Consider the following 22,610-nt stretch of genomic DNA (forward strand, 5'->3'; position numbering starts at 1 on the left):
ATCTTAATTGCCCCTTGGGGATAAATAAAGTCTTTCTGATTCTGATTTAATTTAAAATATGTTAAATTATTGCAGTACAAAAAAAGGAGTTTGTTTTTTGGGTCAAATTGAGGAGCTTTTATTGTTGTTTTGGTTAGAGGAGTATTTGAATATCCCCCCCATTCTGTTCACATATAAAAGCAAAACGTGTCACACATAAGTCTCATCACTTCTGGCCTTTTAAGAAAGCTGGTGAACTTGGTATCATCCAGTTATTAGCCATAACTACCCTTAACTTACACATGCACATGCACTGATAAACACACCACTGTGCAAAACTACATTCCATGTGCAATAACCCAAACAATACAAAACGCTGTTTATTTACATATTTACTTTTCTGTCTCTCTCTCTTTTCTTTTCTTTTTTTTTATATTTGTACATTATATATATATATATTGTCTAAATACTGTTCATATGTATTTACCCCCCACCGCCATGTTTGCACTGAGTAGGAGATGCATCTGTATAGTGACAATGAAGGCATTCTATTCTATTCATAAAGATCAAAACAAGAAAAAAAAGAAAAAAGAAAAAAACGAGCATTAAAATAATATGACAGAAAAACATAAAAACTGTTGTATTTACTTATATAATTTTGTGTTTGTGTTGCATTAAATAATATAATAAATATATAATATAACAAATATTAAAAGGGAATCTGTGTTATTTCTTTGATTGTGTGGTTGGTCATCTTAACTGTCTGAACTTTTTTTCCCCTTAAATTGATGTGGTTGTGGTAAAAAAAAAATAACAGGGAAACTTCCGAGTAGTTCCTGAAGGCAGCGCAGAACTGCCACTCAGTCGCAGAAGTTCGCTATGTCGTGTTGTCCGCCAGGGGGCGCAGTCCGGGAGGTGTGTTGAGGGCGGGGGTGCGGAATCCAAACACGGCACTCCGCTTCTCTCCTCGTACCATGAGCTGAATCTGTCCGGGACAGACCAGGGAAGATGGCGGCCACTGACCATTCCCGGTCCGAAGCTGCCAAGCAGCGACGGCAGGATCAGCTGCAGCGATGGCTGGGCTCAGAGACGGATCAGACGGGTTCGGAGTCCCGGGAAATCTCGAGCGGTTCCGGAACGCGCCGGGCGAAAGTTCGGTTCGCCCAAGGAGCCGTATTTATGGCTGCTTGCTCCGCCGGAGACCGGGAGGAGGTGGCAGCGCTGCTCCGACAGGGAGCTGACATCAACCACGCTAACGTAGACGGACTGACAGCGCTTCACCAGGTAGGAAGTTTTGCCCCTCTAACTGTCAGCAGCTAGTTTTCCTTTCTGCCCGAGCTAATCGCTACAGTTGCTACAACTGTCGCTCATCTAAAGGGAAAAGGGCTCAGCGTTGATCCCTTAATGATCCTCACAGCGAAGAGGACTCACAGGTAAAATGGACCACTAACGTACTTCCAGCCTAGCAGCTCCTGTAATCCATCACTCATTCCTCTGTGCGTTTGTTTTATAAAGTCCGGGAAGAGTTTCTGGCCTGTTTAACACTAGCAAACTTGGTTTATTAGCCCGTTGGGAGGCTGTCTGATCCACACTGTTGCATTTAGTAAATTACAGGCTTCTTTTTATGGCGTAAAAAAAAGCGAACGAGAGGGCAGCAGACGGTAAAAACCAAAGAGCCTGGTGGACCATTTTTAGACAGTTATGGGCAGGCTTGTGGCATACAGGCCCTGCCGAAGAGTCAGGAAAGTAGTGGGAGAGAGAGTTTCACCGTCCTATCTAAAGGTCTTAAAGCAAAAAAGAAAAGAGGGAGGGCATTATAACTGAAGTTTTCACCCTTACATTTATTATTGCAGTTTTCGTGATTGTTGCGTTCATGAGTCGAAGACAGGCTGGACTTGTTCGGTGCATGTTCAAGTCCTCCTCTTGTCCCTGCTCTTGACTTAAGTCATAACACCCAGGCTCACTCTGGACACCATCACTGTCACACAGGCCCTCGGTGATGCAGCATTTCCTCCACTTTAATGGCACTGTGTGGTAAACACATTGCTGTCTCATCTCATAAAGTGAAAGCAGGGTCAGATGAGTTTTGACCAGGATTCCTGAGAACATACAGAAAAGATCTGCTTCGAAGTCCTCTGGCCTGCGTGCTCATGCAGATGTGGTTTTTCCCTCCCAATTTTGAGGCAGTTTAGTGAATTTGCCCCACCACGGCTGGTTCAGATGAGTCTTCTGGTGGCTCCACATGTCCGACCGGTCACCCAGTGTGGTCACCCTCCTTGCCCTCCATCCCTCTCTCCCCCTATTGCTCATCGGTTGCCTGGAAACTCGAATTAAATATAGGGCCCGCACTCTCCAAACTTTCCATCCTCTTCATCCAAAGCCTTTTCTGTCTTCTCCCTCCTCCTCCTCCTCCTCCTCTTCTTGCTTTCTCTTTCTCCTTCCCTTTGCCAGTTCCCCATGGAGGGGACTTTAGGGATTTCGGATGAAGAAATGGAAAACATGCCTCAAACAGCACAAACTGCTGTTGTCAAAGGCGATTTTCACAATGAGTCACTTGATGACCCAGTGAAGGAGTCTGCTGAGAGTGTGTGTATGTGTGTGTATGGACCGTCGTCACACGCAGGGTGCCAGAAGTACCCACTGTTCATTCATTCAGCTCAGAGCACCCACTCCATTAGTGGGCGACCCCCGCCCCCCCCCCGCTCCGGCTGTTACTGAGCCCCATTTTCAGCTCTTACAATGATCACATTTTGGTTTTTTGGTTTTTTTCCCATGCATTACCTGCCTAAATCTCTCATATTATAAAAGGGAAGGAGGAGGCTTTCCCCAGCTTTGTGATTAGTTGATTTAGCCTAAAAGAAAAGCCTCTTAGGTGGCTTAAGACAGGCCTGATGGAGACGTTTCTGTACGTGTTACAGACACTTGGCGCTGTGACGTCCCACAGAAGAACTGCTTCGGTAACGTCACATTTTTTGAGTAAATATCATCTCACCTGCTGACATCAGTGAAATGAGACACCAGTGCAGATTAAACTAATCGTTTTGTTGTTAGTATTCAGTTCAGCTTTGCTTCAGAGTCACAAAAAGACAAATCTCCACCTTTATCAAGTATTTATAGCCATGCCACTGGCTATGTGCCGCATTGGCCCAGGCCGATCTCGGCAACTACGCAGTAGATTGCCACTAAATTTATTATAATGTTTAAATAAACACTGTAGTCCCCAGAGGAGGAATCCGTATGACTTTGCAACCTTCTTCGTGAAGTTAACATTTGTAGTTTTTAGTGAAATGTATTGACAGCTATTTTTTTTTAAAAAAAAGAAAAGTTTTTTTTTAAACTTCATTTGTATTTCAGAGTATTACAGATGTTTACATATATGCAAACTCTGAGAGAGCAGGAGAAACTGTGTTGGCACTGTATCTAAAATATGGACCGTCACTTTTGATTTCACTTATTGATTACTCAGAATCGCTCTCGTTTTGGAGAAGCAGCATCGTCGAAAACTCCTCCAAAGTGAGTCTGCAGCAGCTTGTCTTTGCATACATGCATATATGAGATAAAATACAGAGGAATAGCTTCATTGCCAACAGGTACCCACTAAAAAGATGGCACACCATGATCCCTCTTTTAATAAAGAGTGGTTTCATTGTTTACGATTGAAAACGTTCTCTTCTGTTCAATTTAGCTAGTTTTCAGAGAGGGTGCCAGTTTTAGTTTTAGTGTTCTTTAATTATTCAGAAGCTCAGGGCGGCGATCACAATGCAAAGACCTGATTCACAGCCACACATGTGGTTTTTCCAGTAAACACAAAAGTATTTACCAAAGCCTATTCGTGCTGATTTTGTTGACAAAGTTAAATAAGACAAAAACTTCAAAAGTGTAGTTTTTGATTTTATTTTGTTACTTCAAATATTTATTTCCCGCCTAGTTTTAGTCGTAGGCTATAATAGCCGTGGGGCAGCATAATGTCATGATATTTTTCATATTGTACCGATACCGGGACACCAAATATCGATATTATCATCAAATCAATGAAAATGCTCATCTCATGCACCGCCTTCCCGAGATGGTGTTAGCCGAGCAAACTTGCATTAAAGCGACTTTACTGAAAAAATCGTCCAACACTGGACGCACACAGCATGACAAAACCGCATCCTAATTCAAAGTTACACAAGTTAAAATAGGAAAGAAACCTCCTTGCAACTAGAAAATAATTTTTTCACATTCTGCAACCGACTGCAACTTGTGGTGACTAAATGTTTGCTCAGAGCTCGAGGGCGTTGCACGCTCACGACCGCTTTTGATTACGAGACGATTGCGTAGGTCACCTGATAGGAGGCAAATTTTCTGCAAATATTAAATAAAAAATACTCAGAATATAGGAAAATGTTCAAAATTGCCATAATATCACATATTGAGTAAACTATTGTCTTACTTATTATCTTACTTTTGAAGTAGAGACTCACAAACACAGAGCATTACTAATATTTCATAGACAGGTGAATGGAATTATGGAGTGCTGCAAAGTTCAGTCAGTGAACATTTACGCTGCTCTAAATTGACAGTTAAACATTAGTGAATGTGAGCTAATATATCAGTGCATCCCTGTAATTAAAAGACATTCGTAAATTAACTAATAATGCTATTTATAAAGTCAGTGTCTACATCAGTTTTCACCCAAAAATGAAGAATAACAAAAGCATAATCTTATGTTACTCCCTGTCTGATTCTTACACCATCAAAGAGTAGGTACAGACGCTAGTAATATATTTTTAGTTTTTTGTGTTATTAACATTTTATTTATTTGGTCTTCGCACAGATTCTGAGCTACGGCTCATTTCTTTATATTTTGATAGGAAAATGTGAAATTGGTGTAGTGGTAGATACGGAAACATTTGCAAACATGCATGGAAATACATTATACAAGCTAAAAATGAAGCTTGTTCATATTTAATGCCTTTGAAAGTCAGTATTTGGTATGACCATCTTTATTCTTCAACACGGCCTGAACTCTCCTTGGCAAGCTTTCTTATCATTTCTTTGAGTACTCTTCAGGAATTGTTCTCCAGGCTTCTTGAAAGACATTCGATGCTCTTCTTTGGATGTTGGCTGCCTTTTTGAGCTCAAAGCTTCAAATTTGGATCCGTCAATCCATCAGGCGTGAGGAATCGGTGCTGCCACTGATTTTCAGTCCAGTTCCTGTGTAATTTGGCGCATACCTCAGGCTTTTCTCCCCGTTTCCCTTAATTAAAAATGGCTTATTGACAGCCACCGTTCTGATGAGACCAGAGCAAACAGTAGATGGATGAAAGGCCAGATCCATCTTTCTGGTCTCGGCTGGATTCTTTTTTTCCTTATTTCTTAAGGCCATGACTTTAAGAGACTGTCCATTTGCCAGTTTTTTTTATTTTTATTTTTTAAAGCTACCCACATCTCCTTTTGTCATCCACTTGTTCTGTTTCCTCAGTGTTTAAGGACACACTGCACACCATGCCGGGAAATGTTGTCGTTAGCTAATAGCTGCCAATTAAAAGTGGTTATTGGTGAAGTTGACTGTTACGTTTAGATTCAAAACTGGTTTATCTCTTGAGTTAGTTTTTGAATGATTCATAGGTCAGAGTTAAGTGGCTTAAAAAACCAAATAAAAACATTCCTCTGAAAACCATCAGCTGAAAATGAGTGAAAAAGCAGCCAAAAAAAACACTTATTCAGTACAAGAACCTTCCATTTGGCTCTTTTTAATAAATATTAACTTAAATCAAAGTAACCTATCATAGCAAAATCCCATGAGGTCCTCGTGGGATTTATCCCGGGACTTGTGTTTGATCACACTTAGATTCTTTGCTCGACCTAGCTTGAGGAAAAGCTGCTAAATAGAATCGCTGTTTCACTTGTGCTGCAAAATGACTGTTTTGGAAAGTACTTGAGGGCTTTTAGCAACCCACTTAGCAGAAAGTCATTACAGCAAGGAGACACAGTAGTCATTGTTTTAGCCCCGCTGCTTTGGTTGAGTTTAACAGATTTTGGAAGAGTCTGGAGTTTTGCCTTTAGCAACGAACCATGGTGAAGTGGGTCAGAGACCTCCTCTACTGTACTGAAACTGTACTCAGACTGGCATCCATTTGTTAATGTCAGAATAAACAGTAAACACTTGTACACGGCAATCAATCATGCGGACGTTTGTCCTCTGGCAGGCCTGCATTGATGAAAACGCTGAGATGGTGCAGTTCCTGGTGGAGAACGGGAGCGACGTCAACAGAGGAGACAACGAGGGCTGGACTCCTCTGCATGCTGCAGCCTCCTGCGGTTTCATCCAGATTGCTAAGTGAGTGTCGACCACCATCACTTTGTCACATCACAGCCGAGTGGTGCTGAGGGATTAGAAAACACAGACGTAAATCAGTGTTAGATAACACACATAAAACTCACACATATTCAGGGTTTTCCCAGGCTCGTGATTGGCCTTCTGGAGAGGGGGTTGACTGCACAATCGGTCGACATACATTTAAGGCTAACAGTCGGTGTTACTTGACTTGAATAAAAATGTATTTTAAACTCAGTGAACCAGTGATCTTCCTTTTGACTGAAGGCCAAAAGCTCATCGGAGGGTGCCAAGAAAACTCGTTTATCCTCCATTCAGGTTTTACCGTTGCTATCTGACAAATGTATCTTTGTTTTTTAAGGTATCTGATAGAACACAGTGCTCATGTTGGAGCAGTGAACAGCGAGGGAGAGCTTCCTCTGGATGTTGCCACAGAAGATGCAATGGAAAGGCTCCTGAAAGCTGAAATTAAAAAACAAGGTAAAAGCAACAAAAACGGGAGAATTGGAACCTCTCCTCTCCACCTTTCTGGTGTCCTCCCTCTAAGTGACTCATAACATGCAGTCACATTAGCTTGTTTGACTATTGTGATTGCTGGGTGCCGTACTCTAGTGCACTTTAGGATGTGGCTCCAGGTACAGTTCAGCTGGACTTGGGCACAGTATCGATTGAGATCCTAGCCTTGAAATGCTTCCTCAGTTTTAAGGTTAATCACACGAGAAATATGGGCAATTGTGCAAGATAACTGCTCCCAATGTGAGCGCACGGGGGCTTGATTCAAGGTTGTCAGTTCTGTTGGGATGTGCACATCCATCTTAATAATTAAAAGACAATATAAACCCTACTTTTGTGTAGAATCAACACAAATGCAAGGTTGCTTGTAATCGGATATTGTGCGTTTCCGTGTTATCTGTATTTTTAGGCCAAACCTGCAATCCTGAAACCGAAAATCAAATTTTCAGTGTGATGAGTGATGATGCCAAATTAAAAGAGAACTTTTATGTACAGTCAGTAATCTTACTGAAGTTAGAAGACTGAAAACAAACGTGAGCTCACATGTGTTAGTCAACCGAAGCGATGATGTTGGGAGTATTTCAAGGAATTAACTATACTGATGATTCTACACAGCTTTGGTGCCGGTTGCGTTAGTTTTTCACAAGCAGCAATAATCAGGAAATCATACAGAGCTCAGGCTTCAGTTTTTGTTTTTTTTTTATAAATATGGAGCCTCAGAACTTCATTTTTTCCTTTTTCCTGTTCATTCCAAAAGGAGGCAAAGAAACAAGGACAGCGGCCGTGCACCAAATGTTCTGTGACCTTAATTGTTCTGGACTCCAGGCTTGTGCTTTTATCTCTGTCGAATGTGTGTTAGCTGAGATCCAAATACAACCGGGAGCACAGATGACGTATATGAGATAAATTTACACTCACAAGTATTTATTTTTTTGTGTGTGGGATGCTTTACTTACAGAATTGTCCTGATATTTGTAAGCTTTTCGTAAACAAAACTTAAGTTAGAGTACATTAAACCTGACTTGTAACCCCGATGTCATCACTCATCATAGATCTAAATGGAAGGGGAGTTTTAGATGCTTTGAAGTGCTTCTTAACTCGAGGTTGTCACTGCTTGTCACAGGAATAGACGTGGATACGGCCCGAAAGGAAGAGGAGAGGATCATGCTCCGGGATGCCATGGCGGTGCTGGCAGGAGACGGCACACTCACACCTCACCCAAACACCAAGGCAACGGCTCTACACGTCGCCGCTGCCAAAGGCTACATTGAAGTCCTGAAGTGAGCATAAGTGCACACATAAGAGCAGCTTGTTGACTTTTGTTTAATTTTGTTACCATGCCAAGTCAAACGGCTTTTATTCTTAGCCTTGTTCTCTCCCCCACCTCCACTCCTCCCAACTCCCTCACCTCGCTCAGGGTACTGTTACAGTGCAGGGTGGATGTGGACTGCAGCGACACTGACGGGTGGACGCCTCTGCACGCAGCAGCTCACTGGGGGCAGGAGGAGGTGTGCAGCCTGCTGGTTGACAACATGTGCGATATGGGTGCCGTCAACAATGTGGTGAGGGCACGGCGAACAAGCTTTCCCTCTGCAGTTCAGTCTGTGATTGGAGCTTTAGCATGTGCCATCACTGATCACTGTGGCTGTCCTTGTAGGGACAAACACCTTTAGATGTTGCAGACGAGAACCTCGTGGACGTTCTGGAGGAGCTGCAGAAGAAGCAGAACGCTGTGAGTCTGTCTTCACACACACACACACAAGGCACTGTGACTATCTCACTTGCTCGGACAGACCTGTCATGATTGATGGCGTTCCAGCGGCGAGTGCTCTCTGTGTTTATGTCTGTTTATATTCCTCTTCAGTTACGTAGCGAGAAAGAGAAACAGACTCCTGTTATTGAGCCCATTTCGCATATCCCCATGGTACCAGTCCGCCCACGCAGGTCAGTGCCAGTGTGTTGGTGCATCCGTATGTTTGTGTATATCTGTGTGTGTGTGTGTGTGAGTGTGTACACGCTATGCTGTTCCTCAGCCCAATCCCAGTAATCCTTGATCCAGCTGTTGTCTGCATGCAGGTGTGACAGTCCCAGTGTTCCCATCCCTTCAGCTGTGTTACTTCTACCCACCAACCTGGGTAGATGTAGCAGTCTGTCTCTCAGTTTCATACTGAATATTAATGCTTTCTTTTTAAGTCTGCATCTGATCACCAGTGTTGGGAAGGTTACTTTTAAAATGTATTCCACTACAGATTACAGAATACATGCCCCAAAATGTATTCTGTAACGTATTCCGTTACGTTACTCAATGAGAGTAACGTATTCTGAATACTTTGGATTACTTAATATATTATCATGCTTTTTTACAACTACGTGAATGTACTATTGCTGTGATTTATGACTGTTACTGAAGGTCCGCGGCTCCGAACCGTATTAAAGGGACCTCTGACTAATATGTCGGTCTCCGAGTTGGGCTCGTAGCCGAAAAATAGCTTTACTTCGTTGTCTGGGTCAACTTTGCTAGCGAGAAACAGAGTGAGGCGTTGAAAGGCTGCTCCAACGGAACTTATTGTTTTGGAGGAAAACACGAACACAGCGTCTTAATAGCTTACTTACAACTGGGCTCATCAGACACTCTTCTTGGCTGCAGTGGTTATTATTATATTTACATGCTTCCAGCTCCTGTTTCTGCTCGATGATAACTCATAGTTTTCCACTCGCCCTTTTCTCCCTCCTCGCGCTCACAGACACATAACGGGTATGGCAGTCCATTCTCCCAGCAGCACGGACTACACTGCCCATGAGGCTACATTCTTTAGAGCATGTAGCATCCTGCTTAGCACAACAACAACAAAAAGCCGCTCTCTCACCCAGGAAACACGCAGAGAAAGAGCGTCACCCTGTAACCATGGCAACCGTAACGCTGCCACCTGGAACAACAGAACGTAGCTGTCAAACAAAACCCAAACAGTCCTGACCCGCGACAATATGAAACAGGAAAGTACCGCCGTGTAATCCATTTATTTCAACAAAGTAACTGTATTCTAAATACCACCTTTTTAAACGGTAACTGTAACAGAATACAGTTACTCATATTTTGTATTTTAAATACGTAACGGCGGTACATGTATTCCGTTACTCCCCAACGCTGCTGATCACATTGTAAATGCTAAATCCAGCCTGTTGCAAATGGCAGCTTACAACTAGTGTTGGGTGTAATGCGTTACTAAGTAACGCGTTACTGTAATTAAATTACTTTTCCACTGAAAAAGTAGAGTAACTAATTACTGTTCATTTTTAGGTATTTTAATTACAGTTACTTACAATTTACTTGCGTTACATTGTAAAATAATTAAACTGGCTGAATATCATTATTTAATTTCAATAATTTGTCTTCTAAACGTAGAAGTAAACTCTGCCGCTTTAACATCGTTGCAGTGCAGGTGCACATCATTTCGCGCCAGTTTGCTGCATAGTCGTATTCTAAAGCAGCGGTCCCCAACAATTTTTGCGCCACGGACCGGTATGAATACATTTTCTTTTTTTCGGTACCGGTACTAGTTTTATTTTGTTGTATTTATCCGCGACACCTTAAAGGCCGGTCCATGAAAATATTGTCGGGCATAAACCATACCTGAAAAGACCCAGGAAAACTGAGTAAACGATAAAAACGATAACAAAATAACGCTGAAAACCGATAAAAACCCTGAAAACTATACATTTCACACCTGAGCCTCAACTCTCGCGGCCCGGTACCGAACGACTCACGGACCGGTACCGGTCCGAGGCCCGGGGGTTGGGGACCGCTGTTCTAAAGCGGAAGATGTCGGACTCGGCTGAAGCGAGTGGCTGTTTTATGAAATGGACATATTCCCGTCTCTTCACCTTTCTGAAACAAGCAGACAAGAATATTACAGTAATATGTAAGCTATGTCCTGGGGAGAAAAAACTATCGGCTGCTGTTAATAGCACGAGTAATCTACTGAAGCGCCTGACACGAGAGCATAGACAAACACTTCCGAGTGATCCTTGTTCATCATCCATGGATAACACCGCGGCAACTCCTGCTAAGCAGGCAAAACTTGATTTTACTTCAGCAGCACAGAAAGCGTCTGAAGGTGAGCTTAAAAAATGATTGCAGGCTACATTGTGGAAGAGATGCTACCGCTGCGTACTGTAGAGTCTCCGTCTTTAAAAAATGTATTTATTATTTAAAGAGTTTAATTTCTATTGATTGTCCACTCAAGGTTTATAGGGGTTTTAAGAAGTATTTAGTAAATTACTTATTTAGTAATTAAGTTACTTTTCAGACACAGTAATTAGATAAGTATTTTAAATACAATATTGACTAAGTAATTAGTAATTAATTACTTTTTTAAAGTAACTTACCCAACACTGCTTACAACAAATAATTAAGTCCCCCTAGCAAGACTATATTTGCCATCAAACACTAGAAGGAAAAAAATATATTAACAGTAAAATAAAATGGTGGGTGATACGAGTAAATTCCAACATCGCAGTATATGCAGCGTAAAAACTACAGTGAAGGTTGGTGTGCTCGCTCACAGAACATCCGATGTGATGTGCTCATGTAAACAGGGGATCAAGAAAACAGTGTTAAAGATGTATTTCATACATTTAAAGATGGTTGAGATGGTTAGGTAGATGGATTCTTTTTTTCTGTACATGAAAGATTCCAAGAACAAAAACAAACAAAATTACAGATGGAAAAAAAAATGCCAGTGACTTAAAGACATTCAAATAATGCTGTCATATTCCTTCACGTTAGATATTAAAGACTAAACAGTCTTAAATTTGTAGGATCCTCTTTGCTCTTAGTACGAAGGGCCTTCCAGGCCAAAAGGGTGGAACGGAATAGTAGAGCAGTAGATGCACAGGATATGATGTAATGTCAGAAAAAGGTTTTCAAATTTGTGACTTCTCATGCAGCAGTGCAAGCGTTTGCAAGCAGTTGATTAAAAGCTCCACAAAAAAAAGAAAAAATATATACATTTTTTTATAACATTTTTTTAACATTAATTTAACCAGGAAACTCTAAAGGTAAACAATGTGTCTTTGGAGAGTGTCCCAAGGTGTCCTGTTGTTATCCCAGCATGTTTCTTTGTGTGCTAACAATATGCAGTAGACAGTAGAAATAAAGGACTTTTTCAAAACTTTGCAAAAACCGGTAGAAGTTGGTCAAGCGGGGTAAAAGAAACAGAAACTGACTAAAGCATAAATATTTCTCTGTAATGTTGAATTGAAAAGTCATGTAGAACTAAGCGAGGATGTTTTAAGTTTTTCAGGTAGTATAAAATGATTGCCCTCTAAGTGTTGTTGACGATATAAACGCATACTTTGTTTCTCCGTGAAAAGATGTCTTATTTTATCTTTGAATGCCATTTTTCACTGTTTCTCCTTCTCGAGTAAAAACAAGTATAATTCAAACACTTTTCAGAGGATGGGTGCTTTGCTGTTGATGTCTTGGTTAATAGGGCCAAATGTGCACGTAAACCATATTATTTACCATTAATATGTAGTGTGGCACTGAGAGACAGCATTTGTTTTTTTGTTCTTTTCACTTCTGTGGCTGCTCCTTAATCTGTGTGAATGATTTCAACGTTTCACTTTAAGGAAACGGCTCGAATTGGTGCAAAGCAATTGGCCACAATTACAAACGAAGCAGAAACGGCGGCACAGAAAATGACCCACTGTTTCACCTACCGAGGTCTTGATTGATGCATGCTCGCTCTAATTGGCTGCACATGGAATGATTACCCTCACTGATCAGCTCCCTGCATGCCACCTGTTGTTCCACCCCCCCCCCCCCCCCCACCCCACCCCCACCTTGGCCCCGCCCCTGCAGGACTTCTATCTCTCGTATGAGCAGCAAGGAGAAGATCTGCCTCCACGAGCGGGAGAAGCACCCTCCGCCTCCTGCCCTGCAGAGCAGTCCGGCAGAGGACGAGGAGGAGGAGGGCCAGGCGGGACAGAACCAGTCTCAGGGCCAGGCGAAAGCCTCGAGCAGCTCCAGCTCAGAGGAGGAGAGCGAGTCTGAGAGCGATGCAGAGTCAGGTGAGAGAAGCTGTTTCTGCTTTGAAGTACCTGCTGGCTGTGTTTATAGTTCAGAGTTATTGTTATTGATTAATCCTAATGACCTTTGCGCTCATACAAAGAAGGCAAAAGAGCATTTTTAATAACCTTTGCACTCTTGCAGAGAAAGCGAAAAAGCGAGAAATCATAAACAACTTGAACAACAAGCGCAACACCACCAATCTGCTTCCTACCTCCATGTCAACAAGCACCACTGCGAGCCAAGTGAAAAGGGTAAACGGGAAAAAGACTTGGAGCACATGAGATGCATGTACGGCTGTGTGACAGCAAGGCAGGATAATAAAAATGTTGACTGTGTGTGTAGCAGGAATTAAGCAAGCCTCCAGTCACTGAAGCCCCGGGGTCATGGAGAACATCTCTGAGGAAGGCGGACAGCTCTGTGACTCTGGGCTCAGCTGGGCTATCTGACCCCAGCCAGGACACCAGCAGACCTCCAGAGTCTGGCCTCGGCATGAGCCGCTCTGCCTCCAGCCCCCGCCTCAGCTCTGAGGCTGACACCAAGGTACGCAGGCGCTCGCGTGATTCATAGGTTTATACACTCATGAAACCACAGTCGTACTTCTATAAATCTAGCTTGACAGGCCAAATAAAGGCTTCTTTACTGCCTCCATTCACTGAGTCACATAAATAAATGACAAACTGATCTCTTCCCCCTCGCGCTCAGGAGCCAAGGCTTGCTCGAGTGCCGCCCAATCCAACACGGAGACTCTTCAGTATTCCAGATAACACTGCTGACAACTCCAACAGGTGGGCCTCAACTCTCATACACGTCCGCGTTTGTGAAGCCAGAATCCGAATCCCTGCATATGTCCCCTTGTCACCCTGTGTGTGTGTGTGTGTCTCTCTCTCAGTTGGCTAAGCCGTAGCTCCTCTTACACCCGACGCTTCAATAGTCAGTCAGGAAATGATCTCACTAGCTCCACCCCGTCTTTGCTTCACAGGTCAGTCATGCTGCTCACTGCCCGTCTAACTCTGCTGTTTGTGTGTAATTGTCACTGTCCCCTAACGGCAAACGCTAATTTGTGCGCGGCTGTGAAAGGTGCCTTTGAGTTTCCAATGGGTTCTGTCTTGTTTCCAGCTCATCTTATGGAAAGAGACTGGATGACCCCACCGTGACCTCAGCTAGCACAGGAACGAGCTCTGCTGGACTCGGCCGCCTTAATAGTGTCTTGGCTCAGAGGTATTTTTCATTTTACACTGCATGTACGATTTTTTTTTTTTTTTTTTTTTCCTTTGGACCAATATGAGTCACCTTTCATCTTTCTTTCTACGAAAAGACTTCCTCAGGAACAGACGGAAAAGAAGGATCAACCAGCCATTACCACCTCCAACTCTCAGAGCACGACCGCAGGCGAACAGGAAGCCAAGCAGAGGCGCAAGTGAGTGATAAGCGTGTCTTTGAGGATGTCGAAGGGCGCGACTTTGTTGCTAAACTTGCGTTTCGGCTAATGTAGGTCCTACCTGACACCAGTGCGGGATGAGGAGGCAGAGGCGCAGAGGAAAGCTCGCTCCCGACATGCACGGCAATCCCGCCGCTCCACTCAGGTGGGGATACTTGCTCAGATGTTCGCCCTACTGATAGAGGCTGTGTCAGTTTGGCGCTTGACTGTGTTTTCTTTCACCTCAAGGGGGTAACGCTAACAGATCTGCAGGAGGCAGAGAAGACCATACAGACCATGAAGACGGACAACAAAGGGAGAGAAAAGGAAGAGGAGAAGGAGAAAGAAGCAAAGCAGAAGAAGGGCGAGGAAGGGGTGAGAGCCGCCACTTTAGAGGCCTGTTGACTGCTGTCCTTATGTAACACCATGTGACGTCACAAAGTAGGGGATGCTGTGTTTACAGGAATTGAGCTGGAGGTCTCGTATTGCCAGCCTGCAGAAGTCAGACCTGCTGGGCCTCACACAACCTGCTGGCACACCTAGACCTCAGACCTCTGACAGAAGAGGTAGGCTGCCGCCCTTGTTGCTTGTTTGGGTTTTTGTTTTCACATTTCCTTCGCTCATCAGCGTGTGGTTTTTGCTCGCAAACATTAGTTTGGTCTTAAAAGGCTGCTGTCTGGCTTTGTTCCAGATGTGGAGGCCAACACAGGGGAGAGCGAGACAGAGCGATGGGCCAGGGAGCGCAATGAGAGGAGGCAAATTCAAGCCAGGAGGAAGGCACAGAGGACCGGGGAGGTAAATTCTGCTTATTAATCTGAAAAATGAAATGCAGGATGGATATGCTCATAAGAAGAGACAAATTTGGCGAGAGAAAATAGAAAACGAAGATGTGTACGATGAGGAGGAATAAGGGGAAAACTTGACTTTAGGGTTTTATGAAGAAGGAGCACAACGCATCACACTGAAGGGAAAAACAGTCAGGCACTCTAATATTCACTAGAGAGCTAAAACTCTTAAAGTGCCTTTAGCTGGCCAAAAACCTTTTAGTTTTCAAGTGAAAAGATTTTTTTTGGCGCTCTGTTTATTTTTCTGGTAAGAATCTAATGTTAGCTTTGCATTAGTAAGTTATTGCATTTGGCTAAACAAGTTACAAACATGGTAACGTTTCTCCTGGCTTTGTGAATTATTCACATTCAAGTCTAATAAAAAATGCAGACTATCAAATTGATTTAGCTTAACTGTTTACCCCTTGAAAGCCTACTAGAGATAACTCTCGAAGTTCTTCTCTGAACCGAGCAGGTCGTCATACTTCAGCTTATGTAACAAAATGACTGGGTTTGCATCAAAAGCCATTAAGGATACAGGGAGGTCGTCTTTGTAGGAAAAGAGTTAACTCACAGAAATGTAGTAGACACAAATTTATATCTGATTATTGGACTGCTCAATGACAAAATGCTTGCATCGCAGCTAAACATACAGTACTGTGCAGAAGTCTTGAGCCACCCCTAACTCTTTTGGGTTTCACTTCCAATGAGCCATCCAATAGTCCTCCAGACTTTCTGAAAGTCTTCCAAAGTTTTGCTTTGGACATTGGCTTATTTTTCACTCATTCAAGTCCAGTCCAGTCCTTGTACCTGACCATGTTGAAAGGAATGTTATTGTTTGTTGATTTCCAAAGAGCTACTGGTTCAAACCTTGGCATAGGTCAGTACTGTGTGAAGTGTGTTCTTTTTTTTTAAAAAAAAATAGCAGAAATTGGTCAGTAAATTGATGCCATTTATTTACCATTTTCCTACCAACATATAAAGAAATCGGGGGTGGCTTAAGACTTTTGCACAGTACTGTAATATTTCTGCTCATGCGTCTCATCTTAACCACCTTTAACTCCCGTCCGTCTCTGTTTTTTGGTTCGGGAGCTTGCATAAGTGTTGGTTCTGTACTCCAGTAGTGTGTCCCACCACACGGCAGCCTTTAGGCATTTCCCAGTGTTTTGCAAAAAACGGAGACGGAGTGCAACACAAAGTTAGTAGATTGTTGTGGGCCAATGTCTGTAAGAACCTATTGTTCTGTCTGTGTCGTCTGCAGGGTGAAGACAATGATCCCAGTGGAGAGGAAGAGTTTTCCACCAGTGGGCTCAATTCACAGGTCTGTGTGAACTCTTGTTTGTGATCTCATTAGAATGTAACTTAAGAAAAGAGCTGTAAGGTATTTGCTTTCCCCCCCTCTTGTTTACAGACAGACCAACGTTTGAGTTCCAGGTATGAATCCCACTTTTGATTGATCTGAATTTTCTCCATTCACAGTGTGGATGACCTTTTTGTTTTCATATAACCAGGTCGGACTCATCCTATAGCGACCGTACACGGGGAGGAGGATCTGAGACGAAGGACTTTAAGAAGGTGAACCGACAGCAAATGTATCGCTGTTGAGATCATGCGATACATTTGCCTTATTTGTCCTAACTCTTCATTGTGTGTGTGTGTGTGTGTGTGTGTGTGTGTGTGTGTGTGTGTGTGTGTGTGTGTGTGTGTGTGTGGTGTTTGTCAGTTGTTTGAGGAGGTTTCCAGACAAAACAGCCAGCTCCAGTCACAGCTCCAGGACACTCAGAGGAGTGTCACTCAGACCAGGTTGGATCTGGAAAAGGCCACGCAGGTGACAACAAATACACACAAAAAGTCAAACAGAAACTGTTCTTGTCGTCTTTCACCACGCAGAGTCAAAGCAAGAAGCTCATAGTGGTGGAACTAGTAGGGCAGGTTCTTTGTTACTGCTTATGATTTTTTTCAACCTCATTTCAAATACTATTGCTAAATATAGAAACCCATATAATGTTCCCTTTGTTTTAAGCCTTCGACTGCATTTGAATCCTGGTTTCATACCTTCTGCATATTATTATTATTATTATTTTTATTTTTTTTGTATTCTCCAATGGGAGTGTATTGTACAGTCAGTGATCCGTAGGCAACCCTTCAAATTCTCTACCCAGATGAGGGAAAAGTGAGACCGCTACTAGATTAAAAAGGTTCTTAGAATTTGGATATTTTTAATTTTTATTTATTTAGTAATTTTTTTTTTTACATTTTTTTTCCCTAATTAAAATTGATCTATATAGCACCAATTGACAACTATGGTTTTTGTTTTGTAAATTTAAAGTCCTTAAAATATTAGACAGAGAGCCCCCATTGATGAGCCCTTGTGATTAGGGTCTTGGCAACAGTGGGATGGAAGAACTTTCTTTTAACAGCAAGAGAAGTCCAGCAGAATCAGTCTACCATGACTGGTCGATGAAAGGAGAGCATAGAGGGGGAAAAACAGTGCAAAACACAAACTACAGGAGAGAGAAGACAAATGTTAATGGCAGTAGTGATGTGTAGTCCAGCAGCCTGAACCTACGAGAGAGTTCTGTTCATGTTCACCTAATCCTGTCGCAACTTTAAGTTTTCTGGAAAAAAAGTAATCTGTCTCCTGAACTTAAACTGGGAGCTGGTTCCACAGGTGCGGTGCCTGAATGCTGAAGGCTCTGCCTCTTATTCTACTTTTGAAAACTCTAGTAAATCACTTGTAAGCCTGCACTGTGACAGTTAAATGCTCTGTACGGGGCCAGATCCTCAGGACGTGTAAGGAAGCAGAATTCAAATACAATTCTGGATTGCTACTACTAGCAGTGAGCTCCCAGTTTCACATGCAGGCTTATTGTGTCCATGGTTCCAGGGTGTACCTTTTTGATGTCTTTTTGCATACAGGCCTGCATGTGATCATGTAAAAATACCAGTGCGGGTTATGTAAACGTGGTTTATTGTATTCAACAGAGACAGGAGCGTCTGACTGACTGTTCAGCCCTGCTGGAGCGGGAGAGGAAGGTAATGCATCCCTTGCTAATGATGTTACTTGCTGTGTTTTCGCTTCATCTGCCACACTACAGCCACTCTTGCTGTCTGTTGACGCTTTCTATTCTCTACTCACTCAAACCACTTCCTCGCTTGTTTTCGCTCAACTTTTGTGCTCCTTCTACGTCACTCTCTCTTTTTCTCTCTCTACCTGCTCCCCACCCTCCCATGTCGTATTTTCCCCGGCGCCAGGATCGAAGGATGTTGGAGCGGCGAATGGCGGAGCTGGAGGAGGAGCTAAAGGTGAGAAGATGTTGAGAACGACTCTTATCATGCCCACGGGCACTTTTGCATGCTTCTGCTCGATTAGCTTGGCTTTCGCTTGTGCTGTCCAGCAGTGTGGTGAGAGCACAAGGTAGAGAGCTGTTTTGCACCGTGTCCACGTGGTGTGACGAGGGTGGTGTCTGTTGGAGCCAATTTCTTCATTTAGTTGCTTAGCAACTTGAGGCATCTTATGTCTCTGCGGTCTCCATTGTGACTTTGAACAGAATGAGTTATTTTGTTGCCTTCTCGAAAGATAATAAACTTCTGTGTAACAGCAGACAAATGATTAAGCATGGCTTTTAACAGAATAGTTCTATTTATAAATCAATAACTAAAAATGCTAAAAGCTAAATGGATCAGTAAGGTAAAAAAAAAAGCAAAGCTCATCGTGTCACCCACTCTAAAACATCAAATAAACAAGATGATATTTAGTTTTGTAACCTGACTGAGGCAGGCTCGCTGCTTCCCTGTATATCCAGTGTTTAGTTATGTGCAATATATAAAAAAAGTACTGGGCCACCTACACATTACCTACATAGCTGCTGGGCCATGAAAGCACACAGTTTTTTGTGCTGATGTTAATGCCAGCGGAGGTTTGGAGCTCTGCAGTTATTTAGTCTGCAGACGGGTTTATGACTCGGCAACTTTGTGGCTAAAACTTCCACTTTCTAGTAATTCCACTTACAGGTTGCTGTGGAATATTTAGAAAAGAAGAAGGGGCACAAGAGACTGTTGCAACAGTTACATCTTATTACAGTATCACACTCAAATTCAATGAGCTCTTTAGATCCAGGTTTGAATCTATTGTCTTTTTTTTTCGTTCTCTGCTATCAAGTTGGTTTATTAGTTCCACTTCTGATATTCAAAGCCTCAGTGAACTGTAGACGGAGCAACATGTAACATGTTAAATGCTTAGTTTATCCACACCTGATATATATATATATATCACACATCTGATGGCTTGGAGGCTAAGGCAGCAATTTATAATCAACCCTTTGGTTTAAAAGGAGTTGTTGACTTATTAATAACCAGCCTATCAACAGGATGTCAATTCTCTGTACTGTTAATGTAAAAGTAGAAATACTAAATGGCACTGTTATCTATATCAGCCTTTTTGTTCCCTGTAGTTAATCAGACAAACAAAGCACACATAACTACACTGATAGCTGTTACTTTACTTTAGGAAGTGCTGTTTACTGGTTCTTTATATTGAGCTTGCTGATTTAGAAGTTAATGGCAAAGTCATTAATGATGTGGTTTAGTTTCATGTGCTGATTTTGCTACAGTGGGTCACAGTGCCTGCTGGAAAAAACTGCAAAAGCTATACTCGAATAAATTTAGGCTCCTCTCCTCTTCAAGGTGTTGTGTACGGCCAAACAGCTCCCAGGGCCTTTGTTTTTGTTGTTGTTTGCTTTTTTTGTTTTTCAAAATCACTTCTTGGATATCTCATTTCAACCACGTTTTCATCTGTGATGGAAAGCCTTGACAAAATGGCAATCCTACAACTTTAAATTCATTTTATGGGAAGAGGATGAAGCTGCAGAAAGCAAAAATCTGGCAAGTTGGGCTGGTTGTTGGGCAGAGGCCAAAATAAATAAGCCTTCAATGCACTGTGAGGCAGCACATGAGGGCAGAGGTCCTCTCTCCAACACCTCAGGATGTTACAGCGGAACTTTATGCTGACAACCCGACCATGGGGGACAAATTCACTGCTCAGCCCATGAATGTCAAAAAATAAAGCTCTAGCTTTCTTCCATTTGTGCTCCTGACCTCAGGCATTGCCTTTGGGCTTAGACACTGTGGACTTCAGAGCCAGAGACCCAGTTCTGATCCCTCGACGTGAAAGTGAGGTCAGCTTGACTTCCAGAGAGGGAGCGAGAGAGAAATGTAAAAATAGCAGGACGGTGAGATGGAGATGACCTTGTAGGGGAGATTGGACAAATTTATATTGTGCATAGTTTTTGGCTCTACAGTGCAGATTAACACATTCGCCTAATGCGAATCTGCGGTTCAAGACTGGGAGGAGATGGAAAACCCTGGGAAGGTTGTGCCAGGAAGGAAGGGCATCCGACGTCAAATCTGTGCAGATCCATCTGCCGCTGCGACTCCTGGGAAAGAAGCTTTATGGGTTTTGCTTCAGAGTCACAAACCTGTTGACTGCATTAATCTCTTAACATCCAACAGCTCATTGATCCAGTAATGTGACCACGACAAATGTAAAATAAAAGCTGCATTTATATTGTGTAAAGAATTTGTTTTAAAGTGAGTTTAATCTTTACCACCAGGTTTTGGTTGACCTGAAGGCAGACAACCAGCGCCTTAAAGATGAAAATGGAGCACTCATCCGTGTCATCAGCAAACTCTCCAAATAGATGCAGGGAGAGAGAGTGACATGAAGAGCAGGGATCCCCCCCGCCTCCCTCCACCCACCTATCCATCCATCACTCCCTGCCATACATTCCTCCCAGTGCCAAAGAGAGAGCGAGAGAGAGAGAAGGGGAGAGAAGCAGCAGAAAGTCCTTCGTACATGAGCACTACAGCATGACTTGGATTGTGGTGCTTCTATGCGAACAGCTGGCGTGTCTTTTGTGTGCCTTAATGCCGGATAGTCACAGCAAAGACCCCGTGGCTGCGGCCAGAGGCTTCCACAGTAGCATCATGAGACCCGACAACAGCCAGAACACTCTGTGTCTGGTGCAACACGCAAAACTGTGCGTCATGGTGAGCGCCAACGCACTCCTGTGCACTCCTATCCGTACTTCCTCGATGCACACAAGACAGTCTGGGCCTTAAAGTTCCCAGTTAGTATTTATTTTTGTGAACACATCTCACAACACACATTCACAATTTATTTTTATTTCATCCCCCCCAATCCCCTCATCCTACTCGCAGTCCAAATGTAATGTGTTGTCAGGCAAGAAAGATTTCGGTGCATCCTACTTTTTTTTTTTTTCTTTCTTTTTTCTTGTTTAAACATTCAGCGTCATCCTGACAACGGGAGTCATCCGTGAAGGTCTGTTGGGTTGTTGTCTTTCCATGTGCAAGTGTTTGAAGCCACCTACCTCTCCACCTATGCACTTCCCCACATCATTTTTATATTTTTGTGACCACAGATACACTCCATGCTCTTAAAAACAAAAAAAGAAAAGCACACACACAAAAACTGACCGGTCGGTCGACCGCAGCACTTTATTCTCTGCAAAGCGCTAAAGATCTGCGAGGCTTTGCCCGTCCTCCAGACAGAAAACGTTTCAGTTTACCACCTCACGACTGCTTGCCTTTAAGCAAGTAGAGTTAGAAATTACCAATGGGTGAATATCAGAGGTCATTGCACATCCTATTATGCTATGAGTGGTTTTTGGTTGTCATTGGATTAAATATTTTCATAATTTTTCGGCATCAATTCCTCTGACAAAGGAGCATGGTTATGTACAGTCTGTGTATAAATGTTAGCCTTGAACAATACCCCTTTGAAGTAAAATTCCATGTAGCCTTGCTTCACATGTTGGTTTTCTAATATATTAAATGGATGTCTGCACCCTAATAAAAGTGTGTTTGTAGCAAATGCTTGGTTATTATCCACCTCTGTTCAAGCAGACTGTCTTATCAGTGTACACAACACTCAGTTCCCAGATGGATTCCTGCCTCTTTTGTAACTCTAGTCATTGAGTGGCTCACTTTTATGTTTTGCGGTCACCTGTTTGTTTGCGTTTAGCTCTGTTTTCCCACACTATACTGTATCATCCATGTGCACGGTGTCTGTTAGTCTGTCTGCTGGTAGCCAGATGTCCTCTGTCACTGGGGGGAAAAAGAGAGAAACTGAACAGCTGTAACACACCAAGAGGCCTAAAAGAGGAAACAGTCCAACACAGATGTATTTAAAGTATGTTTGTGCTGCTGCATTAATCTGCTTCTGCTCCCAGGTGGACAATACATCAAGAGCTACTTGACATGATAGAAGCTGGTGTCATTACATATGCTGGAGTGCTCAGACATATGGGTGAAGCTGTGCGAGTCCCAGTGTTTCTTTCCCACTTGCAGTAAAGTGTAGTTAACTCGAGCCATCCATCTGTTTGTCTCATCTGAGAGTAGAAAGATGGACCACTGTCCTGCAGGCTAGAACCTCTGACAACAAGCTGAGCTCCTAATAAGGAA

At 42.9% G+C, this 22,610-nt stretch overlaps 1 protein-coding gene across 6 annotated transcripts; it reads left to right on the forward strand.

Moving 5' to 3' along the window:
* The first annotated feature begins 883 nt into the window (after nt 1-883).
* Nucleotides 884-22,020, forward strand: zmp:0000001167 (protein phosphatase 1 regulatory subunit 12A). 6 transcript variants are annotated; one of them, XM_012919659.3, is made up of 25 exons: nt 884-1,263; nt 6,174-6,304; nt 6,663-6,781; nt 7,938-8,094; nt 8,232-8,376; nt 8,472-8,546; nt 8,679-8,758; nt 12,678-12,886; nt 13,029-13,138; nt 13,230-13,427; nt 13,590-13,672; nt 13,777-13,866; nt 14,004-14,105; nt 14,203-14,304; nt 14,380-14,470; nt 14,554-14,679; nt 14,750-14,870; nt 14,996-15,099; nt 16,390-16,449; nt 16,540-16,562; nt 16,640-16,703; nt 16,852-16,956; nt 18,114-18,164; nt 18,384-18,434; nt 20,741-22,020. In XM_012919659.3, the coding sequence occupies exons 1-25, from the start codon at nt 988-990 to the stop codon at nt 20,825-20,827; spliced, it is 2,760 nt and encodes a 919-aa protein (XP_012775113.1). In that variant the 5' UTR covers nt 884-987; the 3' UTR covers nt 20,828-22,020. The 6 variants fall into 6 exon arrangements, with proteins under 6 accessions (XP_012775113.1, XP_012775114.1, XP_012775115.1 ...); XM_012919660.5 differs by having other exon boundaries at nt 13,233-13,427; XM_012919661.4 differs by having other exon boundaries at nt 12,702-12,886.
* Nucleotides 22,021-22,610: the final 590 nt, after the last annotated feature.

The sequence above is a fragment of the Maylandia zebra genome, linkage group LG7, assembly GCF_041146795.1.
Source record: "Maylandia zebra isolate NMK-2024a linkage group LG7, Mzebra_GT3a, whole genome shotgun sequence".
Taxonomy (NCBI): domain Eukaryota; kingdom Metazoa; phylum Chordata; class Actinopteri; order Cichliformes; family Cichlidae; genus Maylandia; species Maylandia zebra.